The sequence below is a fragment of the Trachurus trachurus genome (assembly GCF_905171665.1).
Source record: "Trachurus trachurus genome assembly, chromosome: 18".
Classification (NCBI taxonomy): Eukaryota; Metazoa; Chordata; class Actinopteri; order Carangiformes; family Carangidae; genus Trachurus; species Trachurus trachurus.
The window spans coordinates 1,480,273-1,497,836 of NC_139909.1; the positions used below are offsets into that span (position 1 = coordinate 1,480,273).

Consider the following 17,564-nt stretch of genomic DNA (forward strand, 5'->3'; position numbering starts at 1 on the left):
GCAAGATTCACTATGCGTCAAGCCAATGAGCATGGCACAAGCCTTTGGAAAGTTACCCAGAGCTGTTAGGACCTTTGTTCCGATGTCCTCAGGTCTTCTGACAGATTAGTTTGGATGCTGTTGATTTTCATCGCTTGCCACACTGTCTTCATCCTACGTATAATAACAAGAACATTTTGTATTTTAGACTGTACAGCAGAGAGACAGAGACAGACTTCTTTACATATTAAAATGTATTTTCAACTTACATCATACTCTTTAAGGAGCTGAATCCCCAGGGTACAACATCGGACAATAACAATGTCTCTGGTTATGTTGATGGTAGGAGCCTGAAATAACATACAAATGTCTGAAATTAAAAAGTTATGCATACAGTCACAGGCTAACATGTCCTCCTGTAGATTTAATATAAATATAAATTAAAAAAACATATGGTCAAAGTTACAATACCTTCAGTAGGATAGTCTGCCACCTCAGTCCCATGGTCCCGCCCTTTGAATGGTGGAGGTTCAGAAGAGAGTATTCATCCAGCTTGGACATGTGATTCTGTGAAACTCATCCTGAATATGAATGACAAATGATGTAGCCTGTAAACCATATTTGATCTTGAAAAAACCCAAAAACATGATATATGAGATGACGATAACTTATTTTATATCAAATAGTTGACAAATCACAATTGCAATACATAGCCTACAGTGGTCTTGAATTGCTGATTATGCGTGCATCTAAGAAATGCATAGCTTTAAGTCATTTGGATAAATTGATATTTTAAGCACAAACTCAGAGGGGGTGATACATGAAAATAAACTAAACGAGTAATAAAAGTTTAGACTTACTTTTCTATGTACAGTAAGGTCCATAATTATTTGGAAGGCAATCATAACATATGTTTTCTGTTCCTCAGGCCCTGGAGGGGGATAAAAAACAACAACATGTTTGTTTTTATGTCTGCTTGTGATAGACTGCCACACGGTCATCACCTATTCACATGATAACAGGATAATAATATAATTTTGTGACCAGAATTTTTCGTGCCAATAATTTTTTTTATAAAATACATTTAAAAGGCGAGTCTTGGCGTGGCCATAGTAGGAGGTAACACACAAGCCTCTATCAAAAAATACCAGAGCATGACGCCCTGTAAACATAATGCCAGACAAAGTGATTAAATAGAAAGAAAGACTGAAAAAATGCTGCAGTGTTTACATGTGTAGCAGCTACCGATACCCCCCCACCCCAGTACAGTACAGTACAACCGACACAGGGTGCAATAAATAAACTCTTATTTACTAACTCGTCACTCCTCAAAAAAACGTGTGCCTTCTCGCTCGACCGTTAGCATCTTTAGAGGGTAAAAGCGGGGGAGGGGTGAAGCTCCGATTTTGAATCGCGATATTAAACTTAATACAATGCTGTTAAACTTGTTAGATAACTTGCGGTAATGCAAAACAGTGTTCAACTGCTGGAGCAACGTAGTAATAAAGTGTCTTTATTGAAGCTTCTTACCTTGAGCAGATGACAGACAAGACGGTGCTGGCTGTGGCAGACATGTTGGTGTGGTGCCTCAGGCGGAAGTGTAGCTACGGCGATTAACACCAAAGAGTTCCCATTGAGTAGAATTTATTAATTTTTCGACTTTGTTGACTTTACTGATAAAATATAATTAAATCTTACTCAGTGATTTTGAGCTGATATTATTCAAACAAAAATGAGTAAAATGCAATTGATAAATAGTTCAAATTTGATTAAATCAACATAATAATATACCAAACTGCACAAAGTCATTTTTTTCATGTATAGGTTACTAGTTTTTATTTTGTAAATATTAATTTAGCCCAGTCACACTTTTTAGAGTGTAGAAAGAAATAATTTAGGCCAAATGCTGGAAATGTTGAGGTCTGCTTTTTGAAAAATGTCAAATCCCTTGTGAAAACACTCGTTCAGTCATGAGAATGAACTGTTTTTTGGTGCTTGTAAGATTGCTTTTTGAGCACAAATGTTGTCATTCTGCCGTTCTATTTTCACCAAATGTCTCAAATGTGAGATAAAAGAAGCTGAATATTGACTTCACATTACATATAAAGCTCATAGCTGCACGTGCAGACCTCAGGATGTTTAAATGACTTGATGAACCCCGGTACCTTTCTGATCATGTGGCCCCCCACCTAACGGCTGTGGCCCTAAACAACCACATAGAGGGTTTATGCCAGGGGCCACCGGCCCTGGGTAGAAAGCATCTTGACCAGCTGCATCACCGTTTGGTACGGTAACACCACAGCGATGGACCGCAAACGCCTGCAGAGAGTGGTGAAGACGGCCGAAAAGATCATCAAGATCCCACTGCCCTCTCTGCAGAGCCTCCACCAACGCAGAGTCCACAGGAGAGCTGCCTCCATCCTCAACGACCACACCCACCCCCAGCACAACCAGGGGCCTCATTTATCATTGTGGATACACGCTTTTTTACACGCTCTTTCCCCCATTTTGTGCGTACGCACTTTTCTCCGCCTAATTTGGGATCTATCAAACCAAAACTTGTCGGGAGTAAGTGCAAAAATTTACGACCAGTCCGACCATGGCGTACCGGCATTTACACGCTTTTTGAAGAACAGGAGGAATTGGCGACGCCGCTGCAGAGTCAGAGAACTGCAGTATGCGAGGGAGAGAGGAGCGCGGACACTGTTTGAAGTAGCAAGTGGTGGTGGTGATGATGACCCCCCCCCCCCCACCACCACCACCACCACCACCGCCGCACACGTGTTGACGTCGGCACTTTACATGAAAAGCACAGCGACTCAGATTTTTCCCCTGTGCATTTACACTAGTTTGCTCCTAAATACTGGCTTTATAAAACGAATTTCGTTTTCTTTTGATATCATATTGATATTTTCCCCTGCATGTAGGCTTCACAACCAGTCTGTCCAGTCTGGAAAATAATTTCTGCGACGTGCGTGTGTTAAGTAGCCAGACTGGACACACACAAGCAAGCAGCAAGCACAATAATGTCGGCGCAAATCAAAGCAAATGAGAAAACATGATCGATATTTTTTGTGTGAATAATATTTATTGTATTTAACAAAAATGGGTGCTGCCCAACATCATTTTAGGAAAAGTCACAGACTGGTGGACTTCAATGTTTTTTTTTTTTGTTTTTTTTTTAATATATAGCTATGCACAAATGAAAATCAAATCTTCCAGTGAACGGAAGTTGGGGGTTAGTGGAAAGGGGTGCAAAGTAGTACTGACTGGCAGTGGAAACCCTGCTTTAAATTATTATGACATAATCTAAAATAAGGGGCAGAATAAATATGATTCTTCTTCTTTCTGCTCTGTTTCATTTAGATTTGGGAGTTTTTTTGTTTTTATTGTAGCCTTTCAATGCAAGATGATGTTTCTGACTGATATTGCCGTGTTACCGTGTATCTCGCTTTCAGAGAAACTCCGCTTCTTTCTCCGCTCTCCGTCCGTCTGTTGTCTTCACCGTCTTCCACTGACGTCATTCCACAGGTTTCCAGAGCGCACATGGCTACTTAATATGCACGTAACTGATTTGCATTGACCACATTTGGTTGTGTGGGGCCATTTAGGGGGCTGGGTATGAGGCGTGTTCTCATCCACGCTTTTCTCAGGTCCGGTGTGATCTATCAAGGGAAATACCGTGCAGCCGTGTGTACGCGGAGTTTGATAGATCTGAAAAGAGTGTATATTTTTTGGTCGTACGCACATTTTGCCTTTCCGTCGTACTGAAAATTTAAGAGGACTTTTACACGCTCTTTGATAAATGAGGCCCCTGGTCACACTTCTGCCCTCAGGCCGGAGGTACAGAAGTGTGAAAAGCAGGAAAAAACTCCTTCTTCCCCTCTGCCATCAGACTCCTAAACAATAGGAGTCAGTAACTCATTATTTCACACAGTAGCACCACATCTGCACATGCACAATTTGCACACTATTTATTTATTTATTATTATACATAGTGCATATTACACACACACACATCATACCTCCTTCTCTCTTCTTTTATCTCTTTTGTTATTAATGCTGCTCATTGTTGTTGTTGTGTTGTATTATTGTTTTTAATTGTCCATTTTAATCTAGTTTTTTCCTTATAATTGCTGGCTTCTATGACGAGGACAGCAAAGTAAGAATTTCATTGTCAGGGAAACTCACCTTTCCACTGTGCAAATGACAATAAACACTTTGAACTTGAACTGTCTCTGTTGATTGTGACTTGTCATGTAAATGTTTTTCATCTCTTGTGACTGTGTTGCATGGATGGACGACTGGCGTGTGTTTAGCAGCAGCTGAACACTGACACCTGGTGGACAGTCTGACAACCAACACCTCCCCCTGCTGTCAGTCAGAAAGACTCTTATTGTGAAAACCCAACAGGAAGTCATTCAAGGCCAATCAATAAACCAGAGACCAGATGACAAAAGCAGAAGAAGAAGAAGAGGAGGAAGAGGCTCCGCCCACAGACCATGTGACCTTTATTCACAAACACAAGGTGACACAAACAAACTGTTCATCGGGTCACACGGCCGTAGCCATGGTTACCACTCAGTCCCATGATGCAGCATGATATCAGGAGGTGGGAGGGGTGGGTGGGGGGAGGGGGGGGGGCGTTATTCTACCAATAAGACTCGTTATCAGTTATTGGAAACATCTCTAAACGATGTTCGAGCTACGTTTATTTTACATTCTTTTATTCACAAAAAGAATTTAATTTAAAACACTGTGTGTATGTGTGTGTGTGTGTGTGTGAGAGTGTAAAGTTGGAGCGTACCATGTCAGGGCAGTGTGTCAGTCTCATGGTTCGCTCCAGTTAACACTGACTCTGTGTGTGTGTGTGAGTTCAGTTTTAAAGGAATAGTCCAACATTTTATTAAAAGATTTGATGAAATGTTTCACTGCTCCTTTAAATTCATGGTTTGAATGAAACATGTTGTTGAGAGTTGGTTGCAGTCCTTCATGTGTGTGTGTGTGTGTGTGCGTGTGTGTGTGTGCGTTAGCGGTCGAGGACGTGGGTCTTGTACAGTCGGTTCATCTGCTCCAGGAAGATGAAGGTGAGGACGGTGTGAGGTCCCAGGCGAGCGTAGTACGGAGTGAAGCCTTTCCACAGCGAGAAGAAGCCCTCGTTCTGCACCACCCGCGCCAGCACCTCCTACACACACACACACACACACACACACACACACACACACACACACACACACACACACACACACACACACACACACACAGTGATCAGTGATCAATGATCAATAACATGTAACAACACGTACAGGTCATGAGGGCGTTGTGTTTAACTCACCAAACCGTTTTTATACTCTGGCTTCCCGTCGATCATCCTCATGTTCTGGATCCTGGAGACACAGACACAACCTCATCAATACCAACCAACCAACCAACCAACCAACCAACCAATTAATCAACCAACCAACCAACCAACCAACCAACCAACCAACCAACCAACCAATTAATCAACCAACCAACCAACCAACCAACCAACCAACCAACCAACCAATTCATCAACCAATCAACCAACCAATTCATCAACCAATCAATTGATCAACCAACCAATCAATCAATTAACCAACCAACCAACCAACCAACCAACCAACCAACCAACCAATTCATCAACCAATCAACCAACCAATTCATCAACCAATCAACCAACCAACCAACTCATCAATCAACCAACCAATTCACCAACCAATTCATCAACCAACCAACCAACCAATTCATCAACCAATCAATTCATCAACCAATCAAATAATCAACCTACAAACCAATCAATTCATTCATTCATTCATCAATCAATCAACCAACCAACTCATCAACCAATCAAACAACCAACCAACCAATTTATCAACCAATCAACCAACCAACCAATTCACCAACCAACCAACCAACCAACTCATCAACCAACCAATTCATCAACCAACCAACCAATTCACCAACCAATCAACCAACCAACCAACCAATTCATTCATCAACCAACCAATTCACCAACCAATCAACCAACCAACCAACCAACCAACCAACCAACCAACCAATTCATCAACCAATCAACCAACCAACCAACCAATTCACCAACCAATCAACCAACCAACCAACCAATTCATTCATCAACCAACCAATTCACCAACCAATCAACCAACCAACCAACCAACCAACCAACCAACCAATTCATCAACCAACCAACCAACCAACCAACCAATTCACCAACCAATCAACCAACCAACCAACCAATTCATTCATCAACCAACCAATTCACCAACCAATCAACCAACCAACCAACCAACCAACCAACCAATTCATCAACCAATCAACCAACCAACCAACCAACCAACCAACCAACCAATCAACCAACCAACCAATTCATTCATCAACCAATAAATTAATCAACCAACCACTCAATCAATTCATTCATTGATCAACCAACCATCAACAGTGTTGCCTCACCTGGTCTTGACGATGTCGACGGGCATGGATGCTGCCGTGGTAACGAGGCCGCTGATCATACTGGCACAGAAGTGACACAGGATATCATCCCCGAAGTAGCCTGCACACACACACACACACACACACAGACACACAGACAGACTCAGGTGAGCGGTGACATCACACAAGTGCGACGGTGAGTCCAGCGTCTGTGTGTGTGTGTGTGTGTGTGTGTGTGTGTGTGTGTGTGTACCTGAGTCGAGCAGCGCCTGTTTGGACTGAGAGTAGGAGGCCAGCTGAGCAGCGTTCACCACCACCGCCCGCGCCATGGTGGGGATGCAGCCCTGAAACACACACACACACACACACACACACACATTAGGAGCTGAAACCAATGACCATGCCAGTGTCACCATGGCGACGCCGATTGACTGGACTAGACTACAGGCGGCCCAGAACAAAGCGGCTCGCACAATCATTTCACGAGGCAGATGACTGAATGTCGGTTCTTGTTACCGTTATGTAGAAAAACAACGTTAAAACAGAAGACATTGAACTACAGGGCAATCGCGGCATGGAACAAATTACCACTTTTTTTGGTCGTGGATAATAAGGCAAGAAAAGGCAAGGCAAGGCAATTTTATCTGTATAGCCCGTTTTTACAAACAGTTTGTCTCAAAGGGCTTTACATCCCATCATAACAACATCCTCTGTCCTTAGACCCTCACATCCACTGAGGAAAAACTCCATGGAAAACCCTTTTAACAGGGAAAACCAGAGAAAGCTCAGGGTGAGCAACAGAGGAGGGATCCCTCACCCAGGACGGACAGACGGGACAGAGATGTTGTTACAGACAAGAAAACAGTTTATAGTTCATGTCACAGAATGACAATAACATTGTATGATTTAAGTAAGGGATAGTAATATATGTTAGATGTGATGTGTTGAGATGTTTGTGTGTGTGTCTATGTAATGTATTTTAATGGTTGTGAAATGCTGGAATGCTGGAAAGCCCAGCTGCTACGGGGAGTCTTTAAAGGGATATTCCGGCGTAAATTTAAGCCATGGTCCAACGCACCTTAACACCGAGTTAGACCCCCCCTTCGAGAGATGAAGGCCCAATTCCGATTCTATTTTTCATCCCTACCCCTACCCCTAGCCCTTAACTGTTGCCCCTTGAAACAGAGCTACAAGGAGTAGGGTTGAAAGTCAACCCCTACGAACTGGGACACCACTTCAACAATCACATGCGTCATCAGTCGTCTCTGCTGGCTTTCACATAAGCAGACGTGACGAGCTTTTGCCACAAATCCTCTATTCAGAACCACGTTAACTTAATAAAATTAAATTTAATTTAATGAAGACTGATCGGTTCATTGTAAAACATTTATTTATTGATGTAAATGTGGTGATTTCTGTATGTAGGCAGAGCCCCCAGCCAGTGCTGCTCCTGTGTCCAAAACACATGAAGCTTCACTTTTAATTCAAACAAATTAATGCGACAATTGTTACATTTCATCAATGAGACCAGCATTTATCTCCTAAAAAGAATGTAACTACGCGGCGGTAAACCTTTAAAACCCTGCGGGTAAGTTAATTAGCGGTCGTCTTTTCTACCGGGATGAGGACGGAGGTTGGCCGGCTGACAAGCTCTCCGGACGGGGTGGTGTCTCCGTGACGAGCCGTTGATCTGCTCCACAGGAAAAACATCGGAGCAAACGTCTAAACAGCCTCATGTGGATAAACCGACCGCACATTGGGGATCTAAACAGCTACTTTCTCCCATGAAAAAATATTAAAACTTAACAAAATGACGTAGTAACAGCGCTACAGTTAGAAATAAAACAGCTGCCGGTTGCCGCAAGATGCATTCTGGGAAACTTGCCATAGCCCTCGGTCCGTAGTGTGCCCCTGAAAAATCTCTGTTTCGAGGGCGAGATAGCCCTACCACTTCCCCCTAACCTTCGTCTGAACCAGAATCGGGACACCCCTACCACTTCACGTGAACGCACAAAACGAAGGGTTAGGGCCAAGGGGAGAATCGGAATTCGGCCTAAGTCTGCTAACCGCTAGCTTCTCCAGTTGTAGCAACGTTAGCAATGACCGCTCCACAACAAACAGTGCAGTATACGGATCCACTAGCCACCGATCACAAAGCCACTCAAGTGGTCAGTGTGTTGGTCAATGCCTGTCGGTGGCCACTGAAACCAGATGTTTGTGCTGAAACCAGATGTCTGTGCTGAAACCAGATGTTTGTGCTGAAACCAGATGTTTGTGCTGAAACCAGATGTTTGTGCTGCCAGTCGGCCTCGGATGTGTGTTGTCAGTGCCTGGACTCTATGTTGGACACGGAAAGTTGCTGCATAGCGTATAACTGGAGCAGAGTGGGTGAGTTGTTTTCGTCTCTTTTCAATAGAAACCAGGCTAAGCTAACAGATGTTTGATGCCTCGTATTATGGGATGGGACCCTGTTTGTACTGTTGATGCCGTTTGGTGCTGTTCTGAGCATTATTTGTGGCTGTAAGTGGCTTTTTGATCGGTGGATAGTGGATCCGTATACTGCGCTGTTTGTTGTGGTGCGGTCATTGCTAAAGTTGCTACAACTAGAGAAGCTAGCGGTTAGCAGACTTCATCTCTCGAGGGGGGGGGTCTAACTCGGTGTTACGGTGCGTTGGACCATGGGTTAAACTTACGCCGGAATATCCCTTTTATAAACATGAACATAAACACTGATCCCGGCTGCTCACCCTCCACAGCGTGGTCACTCCCTCTTCTCTGGTGATCCGAGCCAGAGCGTTGAAGACGTTGGAGTAACCTCTCTGCTGGTCTGCAGGCAGTCTGCACACACACACACACGAACACACACACACAGACACACACACACACACACACACACGGACACACACACAGACACACACACACGGTTACATGAAGCGACTCGGTCCATGTCCAACATGGCGGTCGGTCCGTCGGTCAGTCGGTCCGGTCTCTCACCGTCCGTCGGCCGTCATCCTGATCAGAGCGACCTCCGCTGGCGTCCCCACGAAGGCTCCGGTGGCTCCGGCCGTCATGCCGATCAGCGCCTACAGGGGGCCACAACACACAACACTGTCACTGACGCACACACGAGTTGCGTTTCCACACCTAGGTGTGTGCAAAACCTCATCATCACAATAAAACACTGGAAACAGAAACGCCTACATTTAGAAAAACCTCAAATATCAGTAAACAGGGTTCCTACAGCTTAAGCCAAGTTAAATTTAAGACTTTTTAAGACTTTTTTAAAGCCACTTGAAATTAAATTTAAGACTGACTTCATAATAAACACAAATGCAGAAAAAAAAAGAAAAACCCCACATCAATTACATCATAGGGTTAGGGACAATTTTACCCACTTTCCTATGTGGTCCAAGGTAAAGTGACTGCTACATGAACATTGGATTGTGTCTCTTTCCAGCTGTCCTTTCAAAATAAATGCATAAAAAGTCTGGGAAAAAAACAAAAAAACACTGACTCAGGAGCTGGTGACGGCCGCCACTAACTTCTCTATGTCGGAATGTTACCAATTATAGTAAGTAACATTGTGGAGTTTTTCGGCCTTAAAATAATGTTTCCAGACTCATTGCAATGGTAGAAAAATGGTTAATAGGATGAACGGTGCTGCCGCTGCAGCCTGAGCCGGGTCGCGTCGGCTGAAACTGCACTATGGAACTTCCCTGCACGGGTACGAAATGTTGCTTTAAGACTTTGGAAAAATTGATTTAAGACATTTTAATGCCAATTAAGGCCTTATTTTTAGATTAATGAATTCAATGCCTTTTAAGACTTTTTAAGGATCCGTAAGAACCCTGAGTAAAACATGTTGACGCTCTCATGAGGTGGTTTTTATTTCAGACGTATCGATATAAAAGTGAATCACAAAGTTGTTATGGAAACCGAACCTGAACCTGAACCTGAACGCACCTTGAGGAGGAAGTTTGGCGGCCGTCCGTCTGCGCTGGTCATCTTCTCAAACAGGATGGTGTAGATGCCCAGACGGGTGGTGGTGTAGGTGGCCTGGCGGAGCAGCCCGGCGGACAGGCTGAGGACACACAGGTGGACGGGTGAACGGGTGAAGTGGTGAACGGGTGAATAGACCGAATCTCCTTGTTGTTTACATTCTACTTCTGGGTAGAAAACCAGCTGTAATTTGAATGAGATCAATAGTAACGAACGAGAGTTTAGCTATATATCATATTTTTCACGCCCTATCACCGTTTAGACAAATCTGAAATGATTGAAGAAACATTACTATTTCTGTGTGTGTGTTTTGTGTTGCTATGTGTTGTATTTATTCAGTTTGGGGGAATCACAGTGTCTAGAAAGCATCAGTGGCTCAGCTGACAGGGACAGCTAACGGTAGCTAAGCTAATGGTAGCTAAGCTAACAGCGGTAGCTAAGCTGACAGCGGTAGCTAAGCTAACATCATAGATATATATGAGCTAACACCAGGACGTCAGCTGTTAAAACCCTCCCGTTGTGGGACACGACATGAAACTACTCCAGTTAGCTCAGTCATGTTGGAACTCAGATATCCGCTGGAGAAAATATTTTTTCATGGAGCGTTTATTGAGTCACTGAGTTATTAAAGTTAAACAGGTAGCTAACCGTTAGCCCAGCTAATCTATGATAACCATGACTAATTACAAAAATGTGCACACAGAAATAGTAATGTTTGTCCAATCATTGGTTTTATAAACTTTACAAACATCAGATTAGTCTAAACGGTGATATAGTGACATGAAAAATGAGATAAATATAGTGAAACTCTCGTCCGTCACTATTGTTCTCATGCTGGTTTTCTACCAGGAAGTAGTTGGAAACAACAAGGAGATTCGTCCTATACCGCGATTAACAACAAGTAATCGTTACATCCCTAGTGGTGAACAGGTGAAGGGGTGAACAGGTGAAGTGGTGCATACCCGGTGTAGATGCCTCCCACGCCCTCGTTCCTCAGGATGGAGAACAGAGCGTGGAAGCTGGTTTTGTATTCTCGGGCCTTCGTCCCCTGACCGCTCAGCTGCATCCGGTTCTTCACCAGGTCCAACGGCTGCACAAACACCGTGGCGCCCATCCTGCACGCACACACACACACACACACACAGACACACACACACACACACACAGACACACACACAATTAATTTCTGGAAAAAAGTGGTAACATTTCTCAAAAAGACAGTTTAAAAATTTATAGGAAAAAAATTGTAAAATATCTCAAAAATAAAATAAAAAAAGTTTAAAAAAATCTAAAAAAAAGAACAAAAAAACTGGTGAAATGTATTTTTAAATAAGTTTTAATTTTTTTGAAAAAAACTGTTAAAATTTCTCAAAAAAATTAAAAAAGTAAAAATTCTAGAAAAGTTAGTTAAAATGTCTGCAAACATTTTTTTTTTTAGAAAAAAGTGGTAAAATTTCAAGAAAAACGTTTTTAAAAATTCTAGAATAAGGTGATAACATTTTTCGTTTAAAATCTTTCGCTTATTATTCATTTTTTAATTTTAGAAAAAAGTGAAAAATTTCAAGAAAAAGTTTTAAAAATTCTAGAAGAAAAAGTGAAAAATCAAATCAATCAAGAAAAAGTTTTTTAAATTTTAGAAAAAATTCAGAGAAAATGTTGAACAGGGTCCCTGGACCCTCTGAAGGACTTTGAGAAACCACCGATGTCGACATTGTATTGTGCTGAGCGTGGACACAATAATAGAAACACTTGTTCTTGTTATCTGTGGCGTTATCGGCTGTGATATCGCCTCTGTATCAGAAGGTCAAAGGTCAGCACGGCTCGACCTGCTTGCCCTGTGTGTGTGTGTGTGTGATCAGATTAAGTGGTCCCATGTCCCATGATGCACTGGGGTCCAGGCCGCCGCCGTAATAATCCACTCAGTCGTGTAACAAACATGTTGTAATCACAGGATTGTGAGGCCGCGACACGAGAACAGATCGATCAACACACACACACACACACACACACACACACACACACACACACACACACACACACACACACACACACACACACACACACACACACACACACACACACACACACACACACACACACACACACACACACACACACACACACACACACACACACACACACACAGCAGCCGTCAGGTCGATCGATCATTAACTCATTGATCACTGGCTGTTGATCACCGTTCAGACTCTGCAGCTGTTCGTTAAAGGACAATTCCGGGCAAATTCACCTCAGGCTGTATGTTCCTAACATTTCAGGTCTAACAGAAGGAATCTGAAGGTGTTCAGTTTAATTCTCCTGTTGTGCGGTAGTTGTGTCTGTCCCCGCATCGCCACGGCAGCGATGAATGGGAGCGGATTGAAGTTCTGCTGCTTAGGCTGTTTCCATCCCTCAAAGCCACAGACAGCGTCAGATGGAGACTCAAACATGCAGCCAGAAGTTTATTTACTTCAACAAGCCGACATGTTTGTAAAACTAGATCTAATTCAAAGTCTGGCGGAGTCGAGACCCAAGTTGACGCTCGGTGTGTTCAGGTGCAGTGGGAAGCTCCCGTTTGTGTCATAAACACAGGAATATCAACTCTGGACTTGCTTCAAGTGTACATTTTTTCCCACAGACAGCGTCAGGTGGCGACTCAAACATGCACCCAGAAGTTTTTTTTAATTGAAGCAAGTCCAGAGTCTTCAGATTCCTTCTTTTAGACCTAAAATGTTAGGAACATACAGCCTGAGGTGAATTTACCTGGAATTGTCCTTTAAACTCACTGACAGACAGGTTACAGTCTCGTGCACACACACTCCTTGAAATCGTTGTGCACGCTCCTGAGATGTTTCACAGCTGAAGGGGGGGGGGGTCGTGACATTTAAAGGACAGACCTGCAGCTGCTGCTGCCGCACACACACACACACACACACACACACACACACACACACACGCACACACACACGTGTCTCTGCACAGGCTGCAGACACATGACTCTGTCTTTTGTACAGTGTGCACTAGTGATGTGCGGATCGATACTGAAATATCGATACTTCCGATACCAGGTCTAGAATGTGCTCTAGAATCGATTCTCAAATTAAAATACCGATACTTTTGATACTTCAGTCATTTGTGGTTATTATGCATATCATTAACAGGAACACAGTGGAAAGTAACTAAACTATTCAGATCTTGTCTAAATGACACGCGGTTGGTGGGAACTACTTTTTCTTCCGCCTGGGTAAGTGCGTAACGTGTAAGCTGCTCACAAAGTCAGTCTACCTCAATATAGTTCAGAGTTTAAAATAAATACGCTAGGCTACTCTGAAGTCTTGTATCCTTAGGAAGCTATGACTTGAAATACAGTACTTTTATTTTATTTTATTACATTTACCAGGCACATTAAATGCATTTGCACAAAGTATCGGATCGGTATCGCCAATACCAGCCTGAATTTTACTCAGGATCGGATCGGAAAGGACATTTGTGGTATCGAACATCACTAGTGTGCAGCACGCTGTAAAAAACAGAAACGACTAGGGCTGGGACAATATGCTTTTCTCCCGATTCGATTCTTCTACGATTTTTTGGATGGCGATTCGATTTAAATTGTGATTCTACGATATTGCCGATTCTCTCTATGATTTTTAATCTTTAGCATTTTTAACATTTATCTGCACACAAATACTGTAGGAGCCTATAAACTAACATACTCCATTATAAAGTGAACTTAAACCCTTTTCAAAACCTGGACTCTCTGTATGTAAAAAAGGCAAACAAATGCACATTGCACAATATAAAAAAAAAAAAAAATCCATTTTTGAAAAAAATAATCGATTTAAAAATCGTCAATAAAGATATCGCGATATATATGTGAATCGATTTTTTCTCCCACCCCTAACAGGAACTGATGCTGCGTTCGAGACAACTCGGGGGTTTTTTTGACCTCCAACTTGAAAAAGTGCGATCACGTCGAAGCTCCTCCCACTCTGGGAAAGTCGGAGAAACACAAAACCAATCTACTCCTCTTCTCGACTTCTCTGAGAACCAGATGTCTGACATGATATCACCGTCAACGGTAAAATATCAATTAAAATACATTTATTTTGAAATGCCAAACATTCACTATTTACTGAAGGTTACAGATTAACCTACTGATTAATGATGTGCAACACGGTAAATTCATGTTGTTACCGCTTCGATTTTTAATGATCCGATTCATTATTTTAACTCATTGAGTGCCGCGCTCCTTTCCAAAGTTTTAGTCAAGTGTACCGGCAATTTAGACCATTTTTGACTTTTTATTTAGAGCCATAGTGTATTCTATATTATTGCCACCAACACATACTGTAGCTCAATTGAAAGGTTTACCTTAATGCTTCAAATGACCACAAACCGTTTGTTTCTACGTGCCTCCGTTCCTGAGAAAACTCAAGCTAAACATGGCTGGGTTTCACCAAAATCCCTCCTTTTTTTCTAGAAAAGGAGATAGAGCGTCTTTTATGAAAGGTGCGCTGTTTGTGTCTGTCGCTCTTCTGACACTCGCATTTCTGGATCAAAGGGCTCGTATAAGATAAATATATACAACAATGGTTGTTCTATTCACAAAACCACCAGCGGGGGCGGGGGGGGCGCCACTAAACAACAATAACACAGACGCACCGTGCCGTGTCTCAGCTTCTCCCCGCGGAACGTGAGGGTCTGTCGGCCACCGCGGCTCGCGAAGACCGGTCCCGCCGGTGGTCGCGGTCCTTCTGTGGTACGGGTCGGTGATGCCGGTCTGCTTTGGCCCAGAGACCATCAGATTTTACCGCGGGAGGACTTTGGGGAGGACACGGTGTTGCTCGAGGTGAAGACCGGGCGGGACTGTCGGCTGAGAGCTTCCTGGTTCAGCTCCCAGCTGCTGCAGCAGCGCGGGTGAGAGCAGAGCAGCTGCGGAGCAGCTGCGCTGCATCTGCATGCAGAACTCCGTTTGCAGAAGCCGAGTTATGATAAAAACTTCCAGATCATGAGCTGTCATGTGACTTTGATCGTCATCTATTTCAGTTCTCCTCGTCGTAGAGTCCCCAAATTTACATATAATGTGTATTAAAGTGTCTATTTTCATAATATAAAAAAAAAGCAAAAAACGAAAAATGTCGTTTTCGGCACTCAACGCATGGGAACGAAAAACGAGAAATTACGTGGTTGGCACTCAATGAGTTAAAATGCTTCTTTGTTTTTTTTAAAGTAGTTTTTGTGCCTTTTGTAACGTTTTAATGACCTGAAGTGCTTTGAACGCATCGTCTGACATGTTGTCTTTATTAAGTAGATTCTGGCGGGACTGGGTCGGACGCAGCATTCAGCTTCTCACTGTGTAATGTAAACACTGTCAAGTGAAAAGAAAAATTAAATCCTGAGAAAAGTCTGAAGTCAAAGCTGCAGCAGGTCGCTAAATTTTACATCATTTGTCACATAATTTAGAAGAAAAGATGTGTTTTTTGAAAGATCAGTAATGCCAAAATGCATTAAAATGTAAATCAATTTCAAATTAATGTTTTCAGAAGAAAATATAGTATATGTTTTTATAAGTACATTTAAATCCAATGTAGGTGGATCAAATATTGAATATTTATCATTCTTTTGTGGTTTCACCATTTAACATTTTCAGGTGCATTCAGTTTTACTTTTGTTAAAATAAACGGTCCAAATGTCATTTCAGACATTAAACCCTCATAAATACGAATCTGATGCTTTGAAAACATGTTTGAAGATGTTTTTTAAATTGCTCATCCTGTCAACCTTTATTTTTATTTGTCACTGACGCTTGTCTAGCTCTGCCCTACAAAGGCAAAGTGCAATATCTGCATTTTTTCAAAAAAATTAATAAATTGTGGCATAGTGTGGCATATTCTCTTCAATCTGGTAGAATTTGATATTGGTACGGCTAAAATTTCCAGAGTTATTGGGCTTTTTTATTTTGCTGTCCATCCAAAAAAGCACTGTGAAACCAAGGCAAACGTGCAGTATCTGCCATAAAACTGCCAAAATTGGTCACAAAATCTGCCATAAAATGGTAAAAATTGGTCAGAAAGACAAACTACAATATACATTTAATTCAGTCCACCTTTATCTAATCAATTATAGACTCGGTAGCTCTATCTATCTATCTATCTATCTATCTATCTATCTATCTATCTATCTCTTGGTATCTTGGTAGATTCATAATTTGACAATGAAAAACACAAAATGCAGTTTTTCTCAGTTTGGCATTTTTTTATTTTTTATTTTTACAGATACTGCACTTTGCCTTTGTAGGACAGAGCTCTGGTGTTTAATCAGCAAGGGCCCAGGGTCGAAACCGGTGGGTCACTCGCACAGCGGAACCACTGGGGGAAACATTTCACTGTGACACCCTTAGCATTAGCATTAGCATTAGCAGCTACGGTGACAGGGAGCAGCCGTGTGTTTTTAATGACAGCACAGCAGGGAACGAGCTGCTGTTCAGTCAGACAGACTTCCCCCCCCTGCCCCCCCTTCCCCCCTTCCTCCCTTCCCTCCCCCCGGTGTGTCAGCTCCTCTCCCCCCGGCTCTCCGCTGCCTAACGGCCGCTCTGCCCCTGACTTTCCCCGGCTAGCCCAGTTAGCTTCCCCGGCTAGCCTCGTTAGCCTAGTTAGCTTAGTTAGCTCACCCGGCCAGGCCTCCGAACAGGAACTTGATGGACTTCGGGGAGGTTTTGGGCTTCGTGTCCGCCATGATGGTTCTGGGTCTGGTTCTGGTCGCTGGTTGCTGGTTCGATTCCCGCTAAGGGACGGACGGTGCACCTGCTCCTCTCACCGGGACAGCAGCAGCAGCAGCAGCAGCCGGGGCAAGGTGACTCTGGAGCGGGGGGCGGGGCTTCCGGTGACACGGCGCCCGGAGGACCAATCAGCAGCCGAGGACCAGCTGTGTAAACAATATATGTTTTAATAAAGATTGAATAAAGTATGTTTTTTTCCTTCCATTTAATTTAGATTTAATTTTACAGTACATTACCCTAAAACAATGTATATAGTGCATAACACATATAGCAGAGCTTGACAAAAATAAGTAAATGAAATAATAAATAAATCAGATAAAAATACAATGTATCCGGATGC

General features: G+C 42.8%; 1 protein-coding gene across 1 annotated transcript; it reads right to left on the reverse strand.

Annotated features, from left to right (window-relative positions):
- Window positions 1-4,472: 4,472 nt before the first annotated feature.
- Window positions 4,473-17,322, reverse strand: slc25a11 (solute carrier family 25 member 11). Its single transcript, XM_083992420.1, has 9 exons — window positions 17,117-17,322; window positions 11,409-11,561; window positions 10,411-10,528; window positions 9,442-9,530; window positions 9,195-9,285; window positions 6,701-6,791; window positions 6,469-6,568; window positions 5,315-5,366; window positions 4,473-5,164 (listed from the first exon to the last, which is right to left on the reverse strand). Exons 1-9 carry the CDS (start codon window positions 17,179-17,181, stop codon window positions 5,009-5,011), a joined length of 915 nt encoding a protein of 304 aa, XP_083848546.1. The 5' UTR covers window positions 17,182-17,322; the 3' UTR covers window positions 4,473-5,008.
- Window positions 17,323-17,564: the final 242 nt, after the last annotated feature.